The 16,446-nt window shown below is 47.0% G+C and overlaps 1 protein-coding gene across 14 annotated transcripts in view; it reads right to left on the bottom strand.

Annotated features, from left to right (window-relative positions):
* ADGRB1 (adhesion G protein-coupled receptor B1) overlaps positions 1–16,446 on the bottom strand; it is a 298,311-nt gene that overhangs the window by 148,402 nt on the left and 133,463 nt on the right. For 11 of the 14 annotated variants that reach the window (XM_058020414.1, XM_058020390.1, XM_058020398.1 and 8 more), the window contains exons 3-5: positions 16,233–16,391; positions 8,200–8,307; positions 2,043–2,207 (exon numbers count right to left, since the gene is read on the bottom strand). In XM_058020414.1, the coding sequence (XP_057876397.1) occupies positions 2,043–2,207; positions 8,200–8,307; positions 16,233–16,391 (432 nt within the window). The remainder of the gene's footprint in view (positions 1–2,042; positions 2,208–8,199; positions 8,308–16,232; positions 16,392–16,446) is intronic. The other 3 variants (XM_058020455.1, XM_058020464.1, XM_058020497.1) reach the window with 3 other exon arrangements.

The following is a 16,446-nucleotide window of genomic DNA, read 5'->3' as shown; positions in this document are numbered from 1 at the left end:
CAAATCCTCAAAGACTACAACATTTTAAGGCTTTCAGAAAAGCTGCAGTCTGTCTACTGATTATTATCATAGGTCAGTAACACCTAAGAGGCAAAGTTAGGGAGACCTGGAACGGTAAAATGGAAGGGGCAACATCGTCCAACAGTGCTCAGGACATCACTGGTAGCTCCTGGAATTAGACATCTAATTGATTTTAATCTAATCTAATTAGCCTTCTAATCTATACTAATCTAATCTTCTCCAATCTAATCTAATCTAATCTGGCCAAGTTATTTATGGAATTTTAGTCACTATAATCTCCAGAGGCCAAATGTTATAAGAATGCACTGATCTCTCTAAAGAGACTTCATCCCTTCCAGCTTTACCAGAGAAGCTAATGCCAAATCAATAATCCTTCAGAAAAAGAAGAAAAACAAATAAACAGGGACTTTTCTGGTCCTTCATCAGTTGTTAATAGTGATTGGTGCCCCAGTTTCAGGAAAGGGGGTTAAAAACTAATTCTCACCAGGCATCTTGCATGATAAGAGATAACCAGAGGAGGAAACACAGGAAGGAACATGGATGATGATTTCACCATGGATGGTGGTTTCACCATCATAGAATTATTTCTGAACAAAGATATTACTGGTCAGGAGAAATGAATAACATTCTTAACAGCAAAATTCTTCAAAATAATCATAGAAACCTAGAATGGTTTGGGTTGGAGGTGACCTCAAAATTCATCTCCTTCCAAATCCCTGGCATGAGCAGAAACAGCTTCCTCAATCCCAGGCTGCTCCAAGCCCTGTCCAACCTGGCCCTGGACAATTGCAGGGATGGGGCAGCCACAGCTTCTCTGGGCACCCTGTGCCAGGGCCTCACCACCCTCACAGGGGAGGATTTTTTCCTAATATTCAATCTAAACCTACTCTCTTTCAATTTGAAGCCATTCCCCCTGTCCTGTCACTAAATGCTCTTTTAAAAAGTCCCTCTCCATCTTTCTTGTAGGCTCCAGTCTCCTCAGAAGTGCCTACAAGAAAGATGGAGAGGGACTTTTATTTTTTCACCATTTTTTTTTTTTCACCAGAATTGTTCCTGACCTGGAAATACCCCAAAAGGCACCTGCCTGCAAGTGTACTGAGTTGGACTTCAGACAGCATGGTATTGTCCACACCATGTAAAGCAGGTGCCCATCTTGTGGTGCTTGGTCTATCAAGAGTCTCTCTATGAGGCCTTAAGGCATGAAGAGAAGGATCAGGGAATAAAAACCATCTCCCTCCAAGAATTGCAGAATCATAGAATGGTTTGGAATGGAAAGGAACTGAAAGGTTATTGTAATATTCTTGCTTGATGTCTGGGAGGAATGATGAGGAGGGCTCCATCTTATCAGAAGGCTAATTTATTACTTTATTATACTGTATTATGTTATACTATACTATGCTAAAAAATAATTATAAATTACTAAATACCAAAATATAACCAAAAATTGTGACTCTTTTCAGAATCTTGACACAGCTTGGCCCTAATTGGCCAATGAGTCAAAACAACTCACACTAGAGTCGAATCAAGTAATCACTTTAAGTAAGCAATCTCCAAACACATTCTACATGAGCAAAACACAGGAGAAGCAAATAAAATAAAAACTGGTTTTCCTTTCTCTAAGGCTTTTTGCTGCCTTTCGGCTTCTCAGGAGAAAAACCCTAAGCAAAAACAAAACATGTTTAGAGAATGTGAATGCCACAAAGGATCATCAAGTTCCAACTACTTCCCACTATCCCAGGTTACTTCAAGCCCCATCCAACCTGACCTTGGACACTTCCAGGGATGGATAAACCACAGTTTCTCTGGGCAACCTGTGCCAGGGCCTGCCTGAAATATCACAGTGGAGACACCACAGGTAGCACCATCCCAGTTGCTCCAAGACCCATCCAACCTGACCTTGCATACTTCTAGGGATGGATAAACCACAGCTTCTCCTGGTAACCTGTACCAGGGCCTCCCTGAAATATCACAGTGGAGACACCACAGGTAGCCAATGTCCCTCCCCTGCTGGCCACCAATACCTGGGCACACAGCAGAGTTGTTGCACTGTCTCTGCTCCCGCAGAGGGCCGCTGCACTGGGTGCTGTAGGAAGACGAAACGCAGAACCTGGTCCTGGTCTGCCAGCCCTCCCCGCAGGTGGTTGAGCACACGCTCCATGGGGACCATTCCTCTGCTGCAGGGTCACCTGGAGAGGTTGAAACACAAGGTGAGGATCTTTGGCATCCTTGCATCTCCAGGGAAGAGGTTTCCAAGTGACGCTCGGCCGGCTGTGGGATCTGTGAGACTGCAATGTGTCCTGCAGATGGGGTGAAAGATGGGTGGGAGGGTGTGAGGGCATTGGGGAGAAAATGTGAGATTGAGAATGGGCTAAAGGGGGTTGTTTGGGTACTGTGTAGAGCTGTGGGACACACACATTATGAAAAAAAAAAAAGGAAAAAGGATGCTGTGGAAGCATCAGTTCATTGGGAAGGGCAAATTCCACCACTGAAGGTGGTGGAGCCACTCCAGAACCTTGTGAGCTGGGATAGGGAACTTCCATTTAGAGATTGTACCAACAGAGATTAGACAGAGTATATGTATCCATAAACTGTCCACTTTTAAGTGCTCAACCCCTTTTCCTGCCTTTGCACAAACTGGCAGAGGAGCAGTTGACAAAGTAGAAGGTGATGGTGCCTAAGAAGTGTCAGCTGATGAAATCCCAGAAAGTTTTCTTGGCATCTCCTCTACCTGTGGAGATCTGCTGTGAGCATGTGATACAGAACAAGGATGACTCTTCCAGGGCATCACACAGTCCCTATCAACTGCTTATCTGATGGGGCAGCATTGGAAAAGCAGCTGAAAATATACCATTGATGGGAGTGAAGAGCACTGAGATGTATTCCCTTTGTCACTAATATTCCTGCTGGGACTGTTTCAGCAGCCACAACCTCCAAATAAGTCACCCTAAGTGTGAAATGAGGAAAGAAAGGATGATTTTCCATTAGTTTTCACAGTTAATATTCTATCCCTTGAAGAAAAATTCTTTTCTTCCCCATATGGAAACAGAAGCTAGCTCTGTTCTATTTAACCAAGACATGCATTGTTTGGGTTTTTGGATTTTTCATGGATTGCTAATAATTACACATAATAAACCTGGAATGTAGCATTTGGTATGTATAGAACACAGTCATATGGCAAAAAATAAACCAGCATAACAGAGGGACAACCCCTTCTTGTGACAAATTCTTCAGAACCTCAGACTGCCCTGTGTCTCATCCCAAAAGGATGCATTTGGCAATCTGTGGGTGATATGAAGGATCACAGCACTGGTAAATATGACTCCAAGGGTCATCCAGGGAGCTTGGATGTGCTACCCCACACCACCACCCCTTTCCCTAAAAAGCTGGGCAGAAGATGTTGCATTAAATTCTGGGTCTGCAACATGGAGAAGGAAACAAACTCTGCAGCTGGAGATCTCAGTGAGAGTTATAAACCAGCTGCATGAAAATGTCAGAGCAGGAACTGTGGTGGGGGCTGTAAAAGTTGGTGACCACCAAATTTCCCAACATTGCCTAAAACTGTTCACGTCTGGGTTTTTCCTTGGGGTAGTATATTTAATTTAAAATTTATTTATATTTATATTTATATTTATTTACTACTGTTTTCCACGTGCAATGAAATTTCAAGCATTTGTGGCTCTCATCAATCTGCTCTTTGGGATTTTTTGGGTATTTATCCATGTTGTTTGCTATGTGTCATGCTTTTTAGCACATCTGCTTTGAATGTCTCCTGTCATTCCGGCAGCTGGGATTTAAAAATACACCCACTGATTGAAGCCTGTTGAATTAATATGTGTTGAGGGGGAAAAGTATAGAGGAAAACCTGTCTTTGCTGTAAAATTAACATTTGTTGTCTGGACACAGAAAGAGGTGGAGGTGAGGATCAATCTTTCTTTTCCCTGCCTCATCTGCGCCATTGCAATGATTATCATGAGATGCAACTGCTGTTGTTCATTAAGCCAAAGTTGCTCAAAAATGTTTCCTTTTGTGTTTTATTTCATTATTCTGCCCAGTTGGCTCCAGTTAGATGAAAGTTATGGGCCACTGGTCCTTCCCTGGGATGTGTAGGAGACATTGTGTGTTTCTAGGCTTTGAGGCTCCAGGAAAATATCAGTCCCATATCCTGTTTCACAAGTATCAGATCTCCTGGTAGAGACAGATTTGCATTTCCATGGCAATTTTCCAGAGCCAGAGTCCTGCCATGCTCCAAGCTCACTTCCAGTAAATTACATTTATGGTACCACCAGTTCATCATTTGCCATCCAGAGTATCCCAGACTCCAGTAGATCCCTCTCAGGCACACAGATCCCAACCGTTCCTTCTCCCTTGCTGGCTTGGATGCTCCATGAACCCCTGGTGCCTTTCCATTTCCCCATCCACCCTGAGCAACATCCTCAATTCTGCACCCAGCAGCACCCAGTCCCTCAGGGGCAGGCAGCTGGGGGATTTTGGTTAAACACTCCAAGTTTGGGTTCCAAAATCTTTCTGGGAGGCCAGAGGTGGGACAGGAGAAGCCTGCAGAGACACAGGAACCTCCTCCATCAGCAGCTCATGGTGTGAAGAGCCCACCATGCCACCAACCTCCCTCTCAGACCTGGCTGAGGTTTTGCAATCTCCATATTCAGAAGAGTTCTTGTGTCACTGGAGGAATGAATGGCATCTCTGAACCAAGTCCCACCTCTCCTGCCTCTTTCCTCTTCATTATTTCTGGCTTTTGCCCTTTCACAGCAGAAATAGCTGTGCTTAGAGGTAAATATCCTCAATTATGGTCCCTCACATTGCATGAATCCCTGGCTTTTAAACCCATAATACAGTTTATTTTCTAAGTGCTGGTGACTCCCTTGGGCTTGGTGTCATTCTGAACCAAGCAATTCATCTCAGTCCGCTGGGACATTACATCCAGCCTAGTCTCAAGCCTTGCACAAATTTAACTAATTTTCAAACCAAGCAAGACCCAGTTCTGAGACACTCTCAGGCATGAGACAAATTCATTCTCTACTTGAGAGAAACACAATAGTACCCATCATCAAAACTGCGAGTGAGAAGAATTTCTGCACTCCTCTGGGTCAAATGGCAGCAAATGCAAATTACTGAGTGAAGCATATTGCAATTATTCATCCCAGAAGTGGATTTTGATAGAATGGCAAGATGTCTGCCATGCTCATTGGGTTTGAAAGCTGCCTAGTCCAGCTCAGTGCTGTTTTGTAATTCAACCTGCCAGAGATTATAGAGGCATGGATTGGTTTGGGCTGCAAGGAACCTTAGAGGTAACTTATTTCAACCCCCTGTCATGGGCAAGGACACCACCCATTATCCCAGGTTTCTCCAAACCCCATCCAACCTGGCCTTGAACATTTCCAGGGATTGGACTTCTTTGAACAACCTCTTCCAGGGTCTCGCCATCCCCATAATGAAGATTTTTGTTCTAATATTGAATTTAAATCTACCCTCCTTCAGCTTAAATCCATTGCCTCTTGTCCTGTCACTCCATGCCCTTGTCCAAAGTCCCTCTCCAGTTCTCTTGGAGAATCTTTAGGCACTGGAAGGGGCTCTAAATTCTCCCCAGAGTCTTTGCTTCTCCAGGCCGAACAGCCCAAACTTTTTCAGGCTGTGTTCATAGCAGAGTGGCTCCAGCCATATTTTCTTTATCCCCAGAGGAGAAGGGGCCAAGCCCTGCCCAGCATCACCACCAGAGCCTGCAGGCAGCTATCTCAGCAGGGCTGACTTCTGATTAGTCCTGTGATGCCCCAGAGTAGCTTGGGGACTAACAGGAATGTCCCAAATGATTTTTCAGGGCTCTCTACCCCACTTGAAGTGGAAAAATAACCCTTGCTGCTCCTACAGATCCAGGTGCAGCAGATGGAGAGGGTCCAGCAAGTGCTGCAGAATGAGACAGGCTGGGTGTTAATCCACAAGGATTTGGCACTGCAATCCAGGATCACTCCAGCTCCTGGCTGCAGCGTCCCCATCAGTGCCTGCAGCTGCTCCATGACTCCTCTTCCCTCAGCACTAATGGAGCAGCACATCCCTGCCATCCCTCTGCCAGGAGCCCTTCCAATCTGGGGGTCTGTCAGTCTGACATCTCCCCATGTGCCTCTCTCTGCTCACATCCTGCTGCTGGCAGAGTCCTCCTGAGCCAGGAGAGCCCATGCCAGGGACCTGCTGGGCTGGATCTGGCTCCTGTGCTGTTGCTGGGGGAGGCACATGGGCAGCCAGCAGCACCCTGGCTGAGAGCACAGCCCTGCCACAGCCTGGGAGCCAACAGGACCTGGGAACCAGGAATGTTAAGGGCTGGCAGGAGAAAATGCTGCTCTCCAGCTGGCCAAGGCCATCCTCTCATCCTTATGAGATGGCATCAGCTGATTTCTGTATTTCATCTTTTTCCAGGTCTTGAGCAGTTGTGAAATGTCTCATTCCCTACATTGTGCCCAAAGGGAAGTTGTGGGCTTTGCTTCTTCATCCTCAGCTAAAAAAAATCCCTCTAATCCCTTTGTGGACTGCACCCCCTGTGTCCACATCTCCTCCATCCTGGTTTCCTTCCAGCCTGGGACAGCCACAGGGATGTGGGAAGCTTGCAGCAGGACAATGCACATCTCCCAGCCCATGCTGCCCTCAGGGATGCCACAGCCCAAGCCAGCCATGCTACAGCGGTGGCCACAATGGCAGAGAGGTGACAGAGATGTCACTGAGCCCAGCTCCAGCACCCAGCTGCACGGCAGGAAGAAAGGCCAAACTATCAACCTGATGGCTGAGTTACAGGCTGGAACAGGAGCTCTGGGGAAGCACCTGGGATCAGGCAGAGTAGGAGCAACAGAGGCCTGCCTTGAAGTGCCTTCCCTTCATTTGGACAGAGATTAAGCTCAGCTTTTCCATGTTGTAGCAGTGCAAAAGTCCTCCCTCTCCTGCAGGTTTTACCAGACTCCAGGGATCCATCCTGCGGGCCGTGGAGCTGCTCTCAGTGGAGGGAGCAGAGTCTGTGCAGGGTAGAGAGGGAATTGAGGCTGACCCCTGCTCTGTGTTGAAAACCACAACCCCAACAAGTCACCCCCAGATACTCCACACCACACAGACTCCGGATGCTGCACAGTGGCCAAGTCCTCCTGGGCTGGGTGGAGCACAGGTAGCCCACACCAGAATAGGACCCTCTCTCACTTCTAATCAAATCACATGTCTGAAGCCTTTCTAGAGCACAAAATGCTGGCAAGGTCACTGGGCAGTGATTTTTAACCTGTGGCCAGGTTCAGCACGCTGTGCTTTGCCTGAGACCCCTGATGTGTTGAGATCCTGCCACGACACACAGGCATGAAGGGAGAGCACAAAACCTTTGCAGACTGAATCACAGAAATCACAAGATGATTTCGGTTGGAAGGAACCTTAAAGATCATCTACTTCCAACACCCCTGCCATAGGCAGGGACAGCTTCCACTAGACCAGGTTGCCCAAACCCCTTTCCAGTCTGGCCTTGAACACTTCCAAGGATGGGGCAGATCAGATCTGGCAGACATCTAGGTCGAATTCATCCCCATCTTCCCAGATCATGCTGTCTGATATTACTACACATTATTCCCCTCTGTGGCAGAAGGGTGGAAGGTCCTGCTGCAGAACCTACTGGAGACAAGTCCTTGCACATCACTAAAGACCCAGGGACAGAGGAAACCAATTCTGCCCTGTCTCCACCAAGCCCTGCTCACCCTCTCTCACAGCCAATGGGAAGGCATGACATGGACGTCAGCAAAGGGGCTGCATTGCACCAAGGTCAGCTTTCGCTTCATGAACCACGTGTGCTTGGAAAATTCAGACAAAGCAGTGACTCAGAAGTAGGCAGGGTGATGGGAAAACATTCTGTGGGATGGATGTTCTTGCCAGGGCTTTGTGTCTGTCCCTTTTTGCCTTCTCTGGCCGATGGTGACGACACAAAACCCCGCGGGATGATGGAATGGGAACACAGGGGGCGATGACCATTGGTTCAGCGTGTGACAACACAGGGGGAGCATCCCCCACACTGACCTGGGGGGAAGGAGATGGCTTGGGGAGGGAGGGAATCATTGAAACAGTGCAGAGAGCCCAGCCCAGCTGGGCAGTGCAGTGAGCAGAGCAGTGTCCCAGCTCCAGAGGCCGCTGTGGGAGGTCAGAGCTTACCTATTTGAGGTGCAGGGTACCCGTAGTGCTGCAGTTCGTCAGGGTCCTCTCGCTTTCTGTTATCTGTGGACCTCAGCGATTGGCTTCTGGAATTATAGCGTCCATTGGCTATGGCAAGGTAATGGGTCATGTAAATACACCTCAGTTCACTCTGCAAGATCTTTCACTACAAAGGTTACACGCGTTAACAACAGCCACCTGCCACGTTCCCCTGATGTGACCACCTGCTTTCCAACCCCAGCACCCCTGGCCACCACTTTTCCCTGGGGTTTCAGCACCAAACCAGCCTGAAAGACTCAAGCTGGTTGGCCGTTCAACCCCTTTATTTTGACTAAGATTTGGGACCATGCAGATTATGATCCCTTATGTCTGGTCTTTAATCAATTTCAGTGGTTTTCTAGGGTGTCTGCACTCCTTGCTGCACTTGTGGAGGATTCATCCTCTTCAGACGTGCTGGCACTGAATCCCACCATCCCTAGTGGTGTTTTGAGATTTATGGTGGCAACTGGCAGGGTGGATTTGGTGGGAAATTCTGCCTTGCAACCAGCACCTGCTTCAAAATGCCCTGTAGAGGAGCCAGGAAACACTGAGTGGAGCAGGCAGGTGAGGGCAGGTGGAAAGGAAAGGGTTATCTCAATAGAATGTCTCCTTCACAGACTTTACCCTGCCACCAGCAACAAAGAGAGATGAAAGTCTGGTCTCAGCAGAGTACCAACAGTGCTATAGCGGGGAACTTTTCCTTCTCAGTGAGAGACAAGCTCCTGACCCTTGTGTCCTACTGAAAATCTCCCAGTGGAGCCCACGGTGTGAGGTTCAGAAAGTAAATAAAGCATCCACAGTAAACCAAAGGCATTTAACTATTCCTTCCAAGCCCATGCTCTGCCAGCTTTTCATTTTCATCCTGCATGGATCAGCGCTGAACTGGCTGGAGGGAAAACTAAAATTTCTGTTGTCTGTACTACTGGACATGCTGTAACCCTGACATATTCCCTTCCTAGCAAAGAGAGAAACAACTCAGCAATAACAACCAAATTCCATCTACCAGGAGTGCCTGCTGTAAATTAGGAGAGCTCAGCTGACTCCACTGGAGTCACACAGAATAGCAGAGAGCAGAGCTGAGCCCAAGTAATCTGTGATCTGGCAGCCAATTTGTTTCCAAACAGCAAGTACCAGACACAAGATCTTTTCCCCCAAGGAGGCAAAACAGTCAGACATCTTTTCAGGAAGTATGAACTGCCAAGGGTTGAAATGGTGACAAATTTGATCCCGGAACCCTGAGAAAATTAATAAAGGTTAATGAAGCTTCAGTGTGGTGGCAGGAGTCTTTATTGCCATCCAAAAAGGGAAAGCAGAGGAGGCAGAGGAATGATTCAGAGAGTCCCTGCCAGGAGCCAGGCTTTATATTCAGCAGTTTGGATCATGGGAGAGTTTGTGAAATTGTATTATTTACCATCACAGTTGCCAGAAAGCAGAACTTGAGGAGTCTAGGAATTGTCACATGGACTCCTCCAAACGTTCCCAGCACCAGCTGGCTGCTGGCTGGAGGGGATGGGATGGGGCAGTCACCCCCCTGCCATCCTCTAGGGAAAGATACCCACAGCCTGAAATCAGGACCACAAACATCCTGAAATCTGCAAACACCTTGTTTTTGCCTGGCTCCTTCCTGGAATAGAGAGGTTTCAAAACCTTTGCTTTTAATAGCTAAAAATCATGGGACTTTCCTGTGGGAGATTCAGTTCAAAAAAGACAAACTCTAAGTAGTTTTCCAATACTCATTTTTTTGAATTTGTTAGGAGACAACTTATTCCCGTATTTGGGACTTCTCACATCCCCACCACCCATTCCTGGTTTTGCCCACACACTTTCATCTGCTCCAATTTAAGTCCTCTCCATGAAATCTCACAAACCACAAGAACACACAAAAATCTTCATCTGCATCACATCCCATGGGCTTCCCACAGACTTATTTAGGCTGGGAGGAGAAAGTGGGGCTGGGCATCAAGGAGTAAATGTGTGGAGCTTGGATGGCTTTGTCACCTTCCCAGAGCAAGGAAGGTGACAGGGAAAACCTGGGATTGAATATCCCAGAAGCAGTGTTCACAGATGGACAGAGACATAGGAAGCAGCACAGAGGGGAGGGAAGATAAAAGAGCAAAATAGAAGTTTTAATTGCAAGTCTAACACCCTGAACCTCATCTCAGCAATTATTTGGGACTGTGTCACTGACGTCTCCTAATGACTTACCCCAGTCTTGAAGGACTGAATGATTTCCTTTGCTCCTTGACAGGTATGTCAAGTCTGCACTGTTATTTCTCATGCTAATTAAAGCCAATCAGGCCTAGAGGCTAAATGAGCAACTCTTCTAGCTCCCCCCAAGCTTCCCCCCCTGCCAGGGAAGCTCCACTGCTGCAGGGAGCCTTCCTCCCCTTTGGAAAAGCAGAGAAGCCAGTTTGTCTCCATGTAACACAGAACACAGCTGAGATCTGACCTGAACAGTTTCCCTGGAGAGATGCACAAACCAATCCTGGTTCCCAACAGAGCAGGGAGACACCAGGTCCCCTCAGAACATGGGGAAGTTTTGGTGCAAGTCCTACTTTGCTGTGGGCACCTGAACTTTATGGGGTGGAGGTCAAAACCTAAAGGCAGTGGGGACCTGGTTGGATTTCAGCAGCCTTTTTCCCACAGCAGGGTCAGTGGAGAGGAGTAATCCCAGGATTAACAGAAGACCTAGACAAAATTTACATCCCAGCTGGATAAATGCAGTGAAAATGGCACAAAAAACCCAAGCACCTTTCCAATGCCAACAGGAGGAATAGAGGGATAATGGTCTTGGAACCAAACAGGGATGTTTCAACTGCAGGCAGAGGCAAGTAGATGAGATTTTGAAGAAAAACACAGCTCAAGTGTGGATGTGGAGGATGATCAGCGCTGGCAGGAGTGGGAATAGCAAGCAGGTGACCAACACTTCTAATGAGAACATGCCATGTGTCAGACACCACCCTGCAACACAACCCAGGGGAAAATAAAATAAAGGCAGAGACTTTGAAGTGCTGTGGGCCAAGGTTTTAACATCCAAATGTGTCACCACAGCTACACAACCTGTACTCATCCCCCAAACAGGAGAGGCAAAGAAAATAGCAGGATCATGAAAATTATTCAGGCAAGGTGGGATGGTGGAAATGAGGGGATGAACCAGAGAAAAAAGTGGAAAGAGATTATTTAAAAAATACCCAAAACATTCAAGTGAATTTCACTGCAGTAAAACTGAAAGGAAATGTGGTGGTTATGGAGTTTTTGGAGCATCTACCAGCTGCTAAAGAATAAAACTGAAAAGTACAAAATTACTGACAATCCCTAAACCCCAAAGTCTCAGTGGATGGAGAAGAGGGACATTTTGGAGGCCACTGGATGTATTGCAATTACACCCAAATCATTTCAATTTGAACATCTGAAATTTGTGAAAACTGGAGGAGATCTGTGACTCTCAGATATGAAATGCCTGAACCACCAGTAAAAAGGGGGACAGGCCAAAGTCTCTGCAGCAGCAGCAGAGAGGAGCTTGCAGTGAGTTCTAGCCTGGCCTGCAGGGAATGATGCTCCCACACATGCTCAGGATATTTCTGCTCTGTGGCTGCAGCAAAAAAAAAAAAAAAAATTAATGAGAATCAGGGGCGGCAGAGACTGAGACTGAGGCTCAGCTTTGGGAATGTCATGTGGAACAAGCATTCCTTCACAACACTAACAGCTGAAGTGCTGCATCCTGAACCTGCTGGAAGCTGAAAATCCAGACTGGAACACCAGGACTGTGCCAGGGTCACCCTCCTGCACCTGACATCAGGATGTGGTCACCCCTTTCCCAGCCGTGGGGAGCTGTGGCTTCCCAATCTGCATATCCATAAATGTCAGGGCTGGTTCAGTGCAGCCTCTGCCAGATGGGATGGCAGGACTTCAGCTGGCTCCTCTGCTGGTTCTCCTTCCCCAGGAATAAATGCAGACTGCCCACATCTCTGATTGTTCTAACATCTCTCCAGCACTGCTAAATTCCGACCCTGGGGTCGGGGCTGTGACGTTCCTCCTCTGGTTTGGATGTTGCCCATCCTTGTGAGGACCCTCTGCCTGCCAGGTTGTGAGCAAACCCAGAACCCTGCAGCCAAAAAGAGCCACTGGAGCACATCCCCCTCCATCCACAGTGGGTAGACCTGGGAAGTTCCTCTGCAAGCCCCCACCACACATGAGTTGGCATTTTTTCCCCTCTCTCTATAAAACAGCAGCCAAATCCAACAGAAGGAGGAAATCTCCTCTGTCTGTGCTGGAGAGGGGGGTATCACCAAGTCCTTTATCAAGGCAAAATCAGAATTACAACAAAAACTTTGTGTTTTTCTTCAGCCACAAAAAAACCTTCATGTTTTCCTTGAGCTGCCACAAATAAAGGCTCTGCCTAAGCCAAGCTGCTGTTACCAGACAAAGTTTCCTTCCCAGTCTGGGATGAGTCTTCAATACAGTTTTTCCTCAGCATTTTACAGCTTTTGTTTTTGCCCATGGAAAACTTACCTGGCTCACTTCCTGTTGGGCTTGGATGTGTATCCCTGGGGAAATTTAGCCAGAAGATCATCAAGCAAGAGACTCTAGCACATGAAACAGTTGAGATGGTGGCCCAAAACGAGTGGGAAAACACAAAGACCACATAAAAATGGTACCTGTGGAGTCATTCAGCCACCCCTGTGCAATGATTTTAACCTCTGTGGCTTCCAGGCAACGTGTTCAGACTCAGCTCTGGGGCCCAGGTGTCTGCACCCACATTTTGGCTGGCACAAATCACAGCTCTTGGAAGAACTGAGAGGTTTCTCCTACCATTCCCACTCCTTCATGCTGAGACCTGCTGAAAGCCCACCTGGGGGCTGCTCTGGAAGAGGAAAATGGCAGGACCTGGGCAAGGTCCACCTGGGGGAAGAGCTCTGTGACAAGATAGCTCTGGAATGTTTGCCATGGCCTGGCAAAATAAAACAACCAATGAAAGCCTCGAAGATGTTCCACAAAAGTTCTTCTCAGCAGCTCCAGGGAGCTGTCATGACTCTGAGAACCTGCTCCAGAGGCAGGAGATCCAATTAAGCAGCTAAAACACTCTTGCTAATCACTCATCAGCTTCTGAGCCACTTTGGCAGAAGTGGGAGAGGAGAAGTGAAAGGAAAAAGATGGGTTTATCCTTGTTTTGAAGGTGATGGTTTTGAAGGTCTTTGTTTCTCTAACCCAACTTGCTTGGCCAGCAGTTTCTCAGTGGACAAGTTTCATTTTACCTCCACAGCAAAGAGGAAAATATCAGGGCACTCATCCCTGTTTTGTTCTGCTGTTTTATCAGGATTAGAGATGGCCCTTTGTTCAAGGAAAATATGTTTTCCTGCTTTTTTTTTCCTACTAGAAAATTAAGATCTCAGCTATTCCACAATACCTGAAGAGCTAGTCAGGTGTTATGCAAGCTGCTTAAATGCTGAACAATTAAAGATAAAGTTGTTCTCCCGGCCAGTTCCTTTTTTTTTTTTTTTTTTTTTTTTTTTTACTTTTTCTTCATTTTATTCTTTTAATTAAAAAGAGAAATAATTAGAATCTATTTAACTGGAGCTTATAATGAACACTTAGAATAATAGTTCCAGGGAAAGAACGAACATTCTACTCATCCCTAACAAATCTATGAGCAAAAGTCAATACGAAAATAACAGTGACACATTTAAAACAGGATTTCTATTCTACTTTTAAATCCTCTTAGGTTTTGGTGCAGATCAAAGTAAAGAGAAGGAAAAGATACGTGCAAGAAAATGAAAAACCCTTCTTGGGTCAAAAGTGCATCTCTTTGGGCAAAGGCAGCCGGGGACAGACTCACTGAGAGGCAAGTTCAGAGCCAAGTTAACAGTTTTGAACAGATTTATCTTGAAGTAGGACACAGACCTCAAGATGTGCATGGAGAAGTCTTCTGGAAAGATTTATTGCTCACATATCCCCTCAAACCCTTTCCAGCATGAAAACATCAAAATGGGGCTCAGCAGCTTGTCTGCAAAGAGGGTCTTGGGACAATTAATCAGAATTAATTTATTTCAATGGAATAAATCAGTTTCTGCTGCCCAACTCCGTGTGTGTATTCTCCTTCCAAACTAGGACTTTCCACTTAGCTTAAAATTCCTTCTTTCCAAATAATCTGAGATGAACTAATCTCATTGCAGTTTGGAGGAGGAATTGGCTGGGAATGCAACGGAAAAAGGACAGGAAGACAAGTGAAGTAATCTATTGAATCATAGCCCCTTCAGGTTTTTTTGCACTTAGGATTGGCCTTACTGATTGTTGTGGTCCGGAAAAAGTTAAGTAAATAATGAGTAAAAAGTGATTAATTCTTCACTGCTGCACTCCATGCCATGGAAATCCAACCCAGCCTCCATGGTTTTCCTTGCCACCACAACCTCAGGAGATCTAACATGAATGATCTAACATGCTTCTGGGGAAAATCAAGGGAAGATGTTACACCCCCTGCTCAGTGCTGATGAGGCTGGCCCTGGAAAACAGAATCTTCCCCCTCCACCGCATCAAGAGGGCTGCAAAAGAATCAACCAGGTCCCATGGACAGCTTGGGAGATGGTTAGGGATGAGGAAGGATGTCCTGCGAAGAGAATCTGGGGAACTGGGTCTCCCCTAGTTTATCCGGCATAGGAGGGACACATTAAGGATGTTTTTTGCCGGCTGTCCCATGTGCTCCCATGGTCAAAGAGTGACCAGCCCTGAAGATCCCCCTGTCCCACTCCCAGTGCCATCTCTTCCTTCACACACCAAGACTGGTGTGGCCCTTCCTCCAACTCCACTCAGGCACACCATAATCCCACAGCTGGACCTTTTTTCAGGACCAGCTTCCAGGTCCTTGCATTCCTACTCTCCCTGCCACAAGCCACAGCTGAGTCATGACTTCAAAGTCACCACCAAGCATGGGGGACACGGATTAAATATCCCTGGGGTGGGCAAACCTCAGAGGGAATTTAGCAATTGTTAGTCAAGGAGATGGAATTCAATATACCAAGTTTCATTAAAGAAAAAAAAATGTCTAAGCCTAATTACAACATATTTTAAATTTATGGAAATGTTAAAAAATGCATGAAATCATTTTAGCCCTTATTAGAGGAATATGTTTATGTCCCTTTATTTGAACTTCCTCCTTATCAGGAGATACTTCCCAGCCTTTGAAGACAGTTGAATTTTCCTTAGTTATTTGACTAGTCAGAGGAGTTATTCAAACATTCTCTATTCTGAATTTGAAATAAAAAGAAGGGAATAATTATAACCAGCCATTTGCTTGCATTTATTGGGCTGAGCTGTGTCTGCAGTTGGCTTTGCCTCTTCATCCCCCTCCCAACACAGCTTAAAGCAGTAGAAGAACTGGGGATGAAAGTGCTGGAGGTTCACCAGCTCAACCCATCAGTATCTGATGGTGTGGGCACTCTGTGGTCTGTTCTCTGGAGAAGAGGACCTGGAAGGAGGATGCATTACAGGGGGAGAGCGGAGCACACACCGAAGCCTTTGCATCATTCAATCCCTGTCTAACAGCCAGATCTTTCTCTTCATCTTATCACCAGGGGCTTCCATTTGTGAAAGAAAGAAAGGGGCACTGCTTTTGAACTAAACTAAGAAGCAAGATTAACATCTCTCTCAGCTTTAATTATTTGGGAGAACTGAAACAAAATGCTTGTAAGGACGTGGCGCCAGGATAAGAAAACCTGATGTAAGCCTGCTTACAGATTCCTATAAATTCTTTGGGCTGAAGGCCTGGAAGGTGCAGGAAGACTGTGCCAGCACGTGTGCGTGTGCATGCGAGACAGGCAGGGACAACGGGCAGGGCCATGCACAGCCAAATCCACACATTCCCCTGGGCTCCCTGCTCCAACACAGCCCTGGGGCAGCTTCCCCGAGCCTCAGCAGCACCCTCCATCCTCGATGGGGATGAAGCCATCCTCCTCCTCCTCCCGGGAGCCGCGCGTGCAAGGGAACATGCCTCCACTTACTATTGCAAGCCTTCCTATTGCACAGCCGTCCTTCCTCCAGCACTCCCTCGCAGGCCAGGCCCTCGTTGGGAAGGGGCTTGCAGGAGCGCATGCGGGTCTGCAGGCCGCCCCCGCAGTCCTTGGTGCAGTCGCCCCAAGCCGACCAGGAGTTCCAACCACCTGGGCAAGATCCAGAAAAGCCCCGTCAGCCTCCGTGAGAGCCCAGAGCCTGCCG

The sequence above is a fragment of the Melospiza georgiana genome, chromosome 1 (genome assembly GCF_028018845.1).
Source record: "Melospiza georgiana isolate bMelGeo1 chromosome 1, bMelGeo1.pri, whole genome shotgun sequence".
NCBI classification, from domain to species: Eukaryota; Metazoa; Chordata; class Aves; order Passeriformes; family Passerellidae; genus Melospiza; species Melospiza georgiana.
Note: the sequence above shows the minus strand (reverse complement) of the source record. Positions and strands in the feature narration are given on the sequence as shown.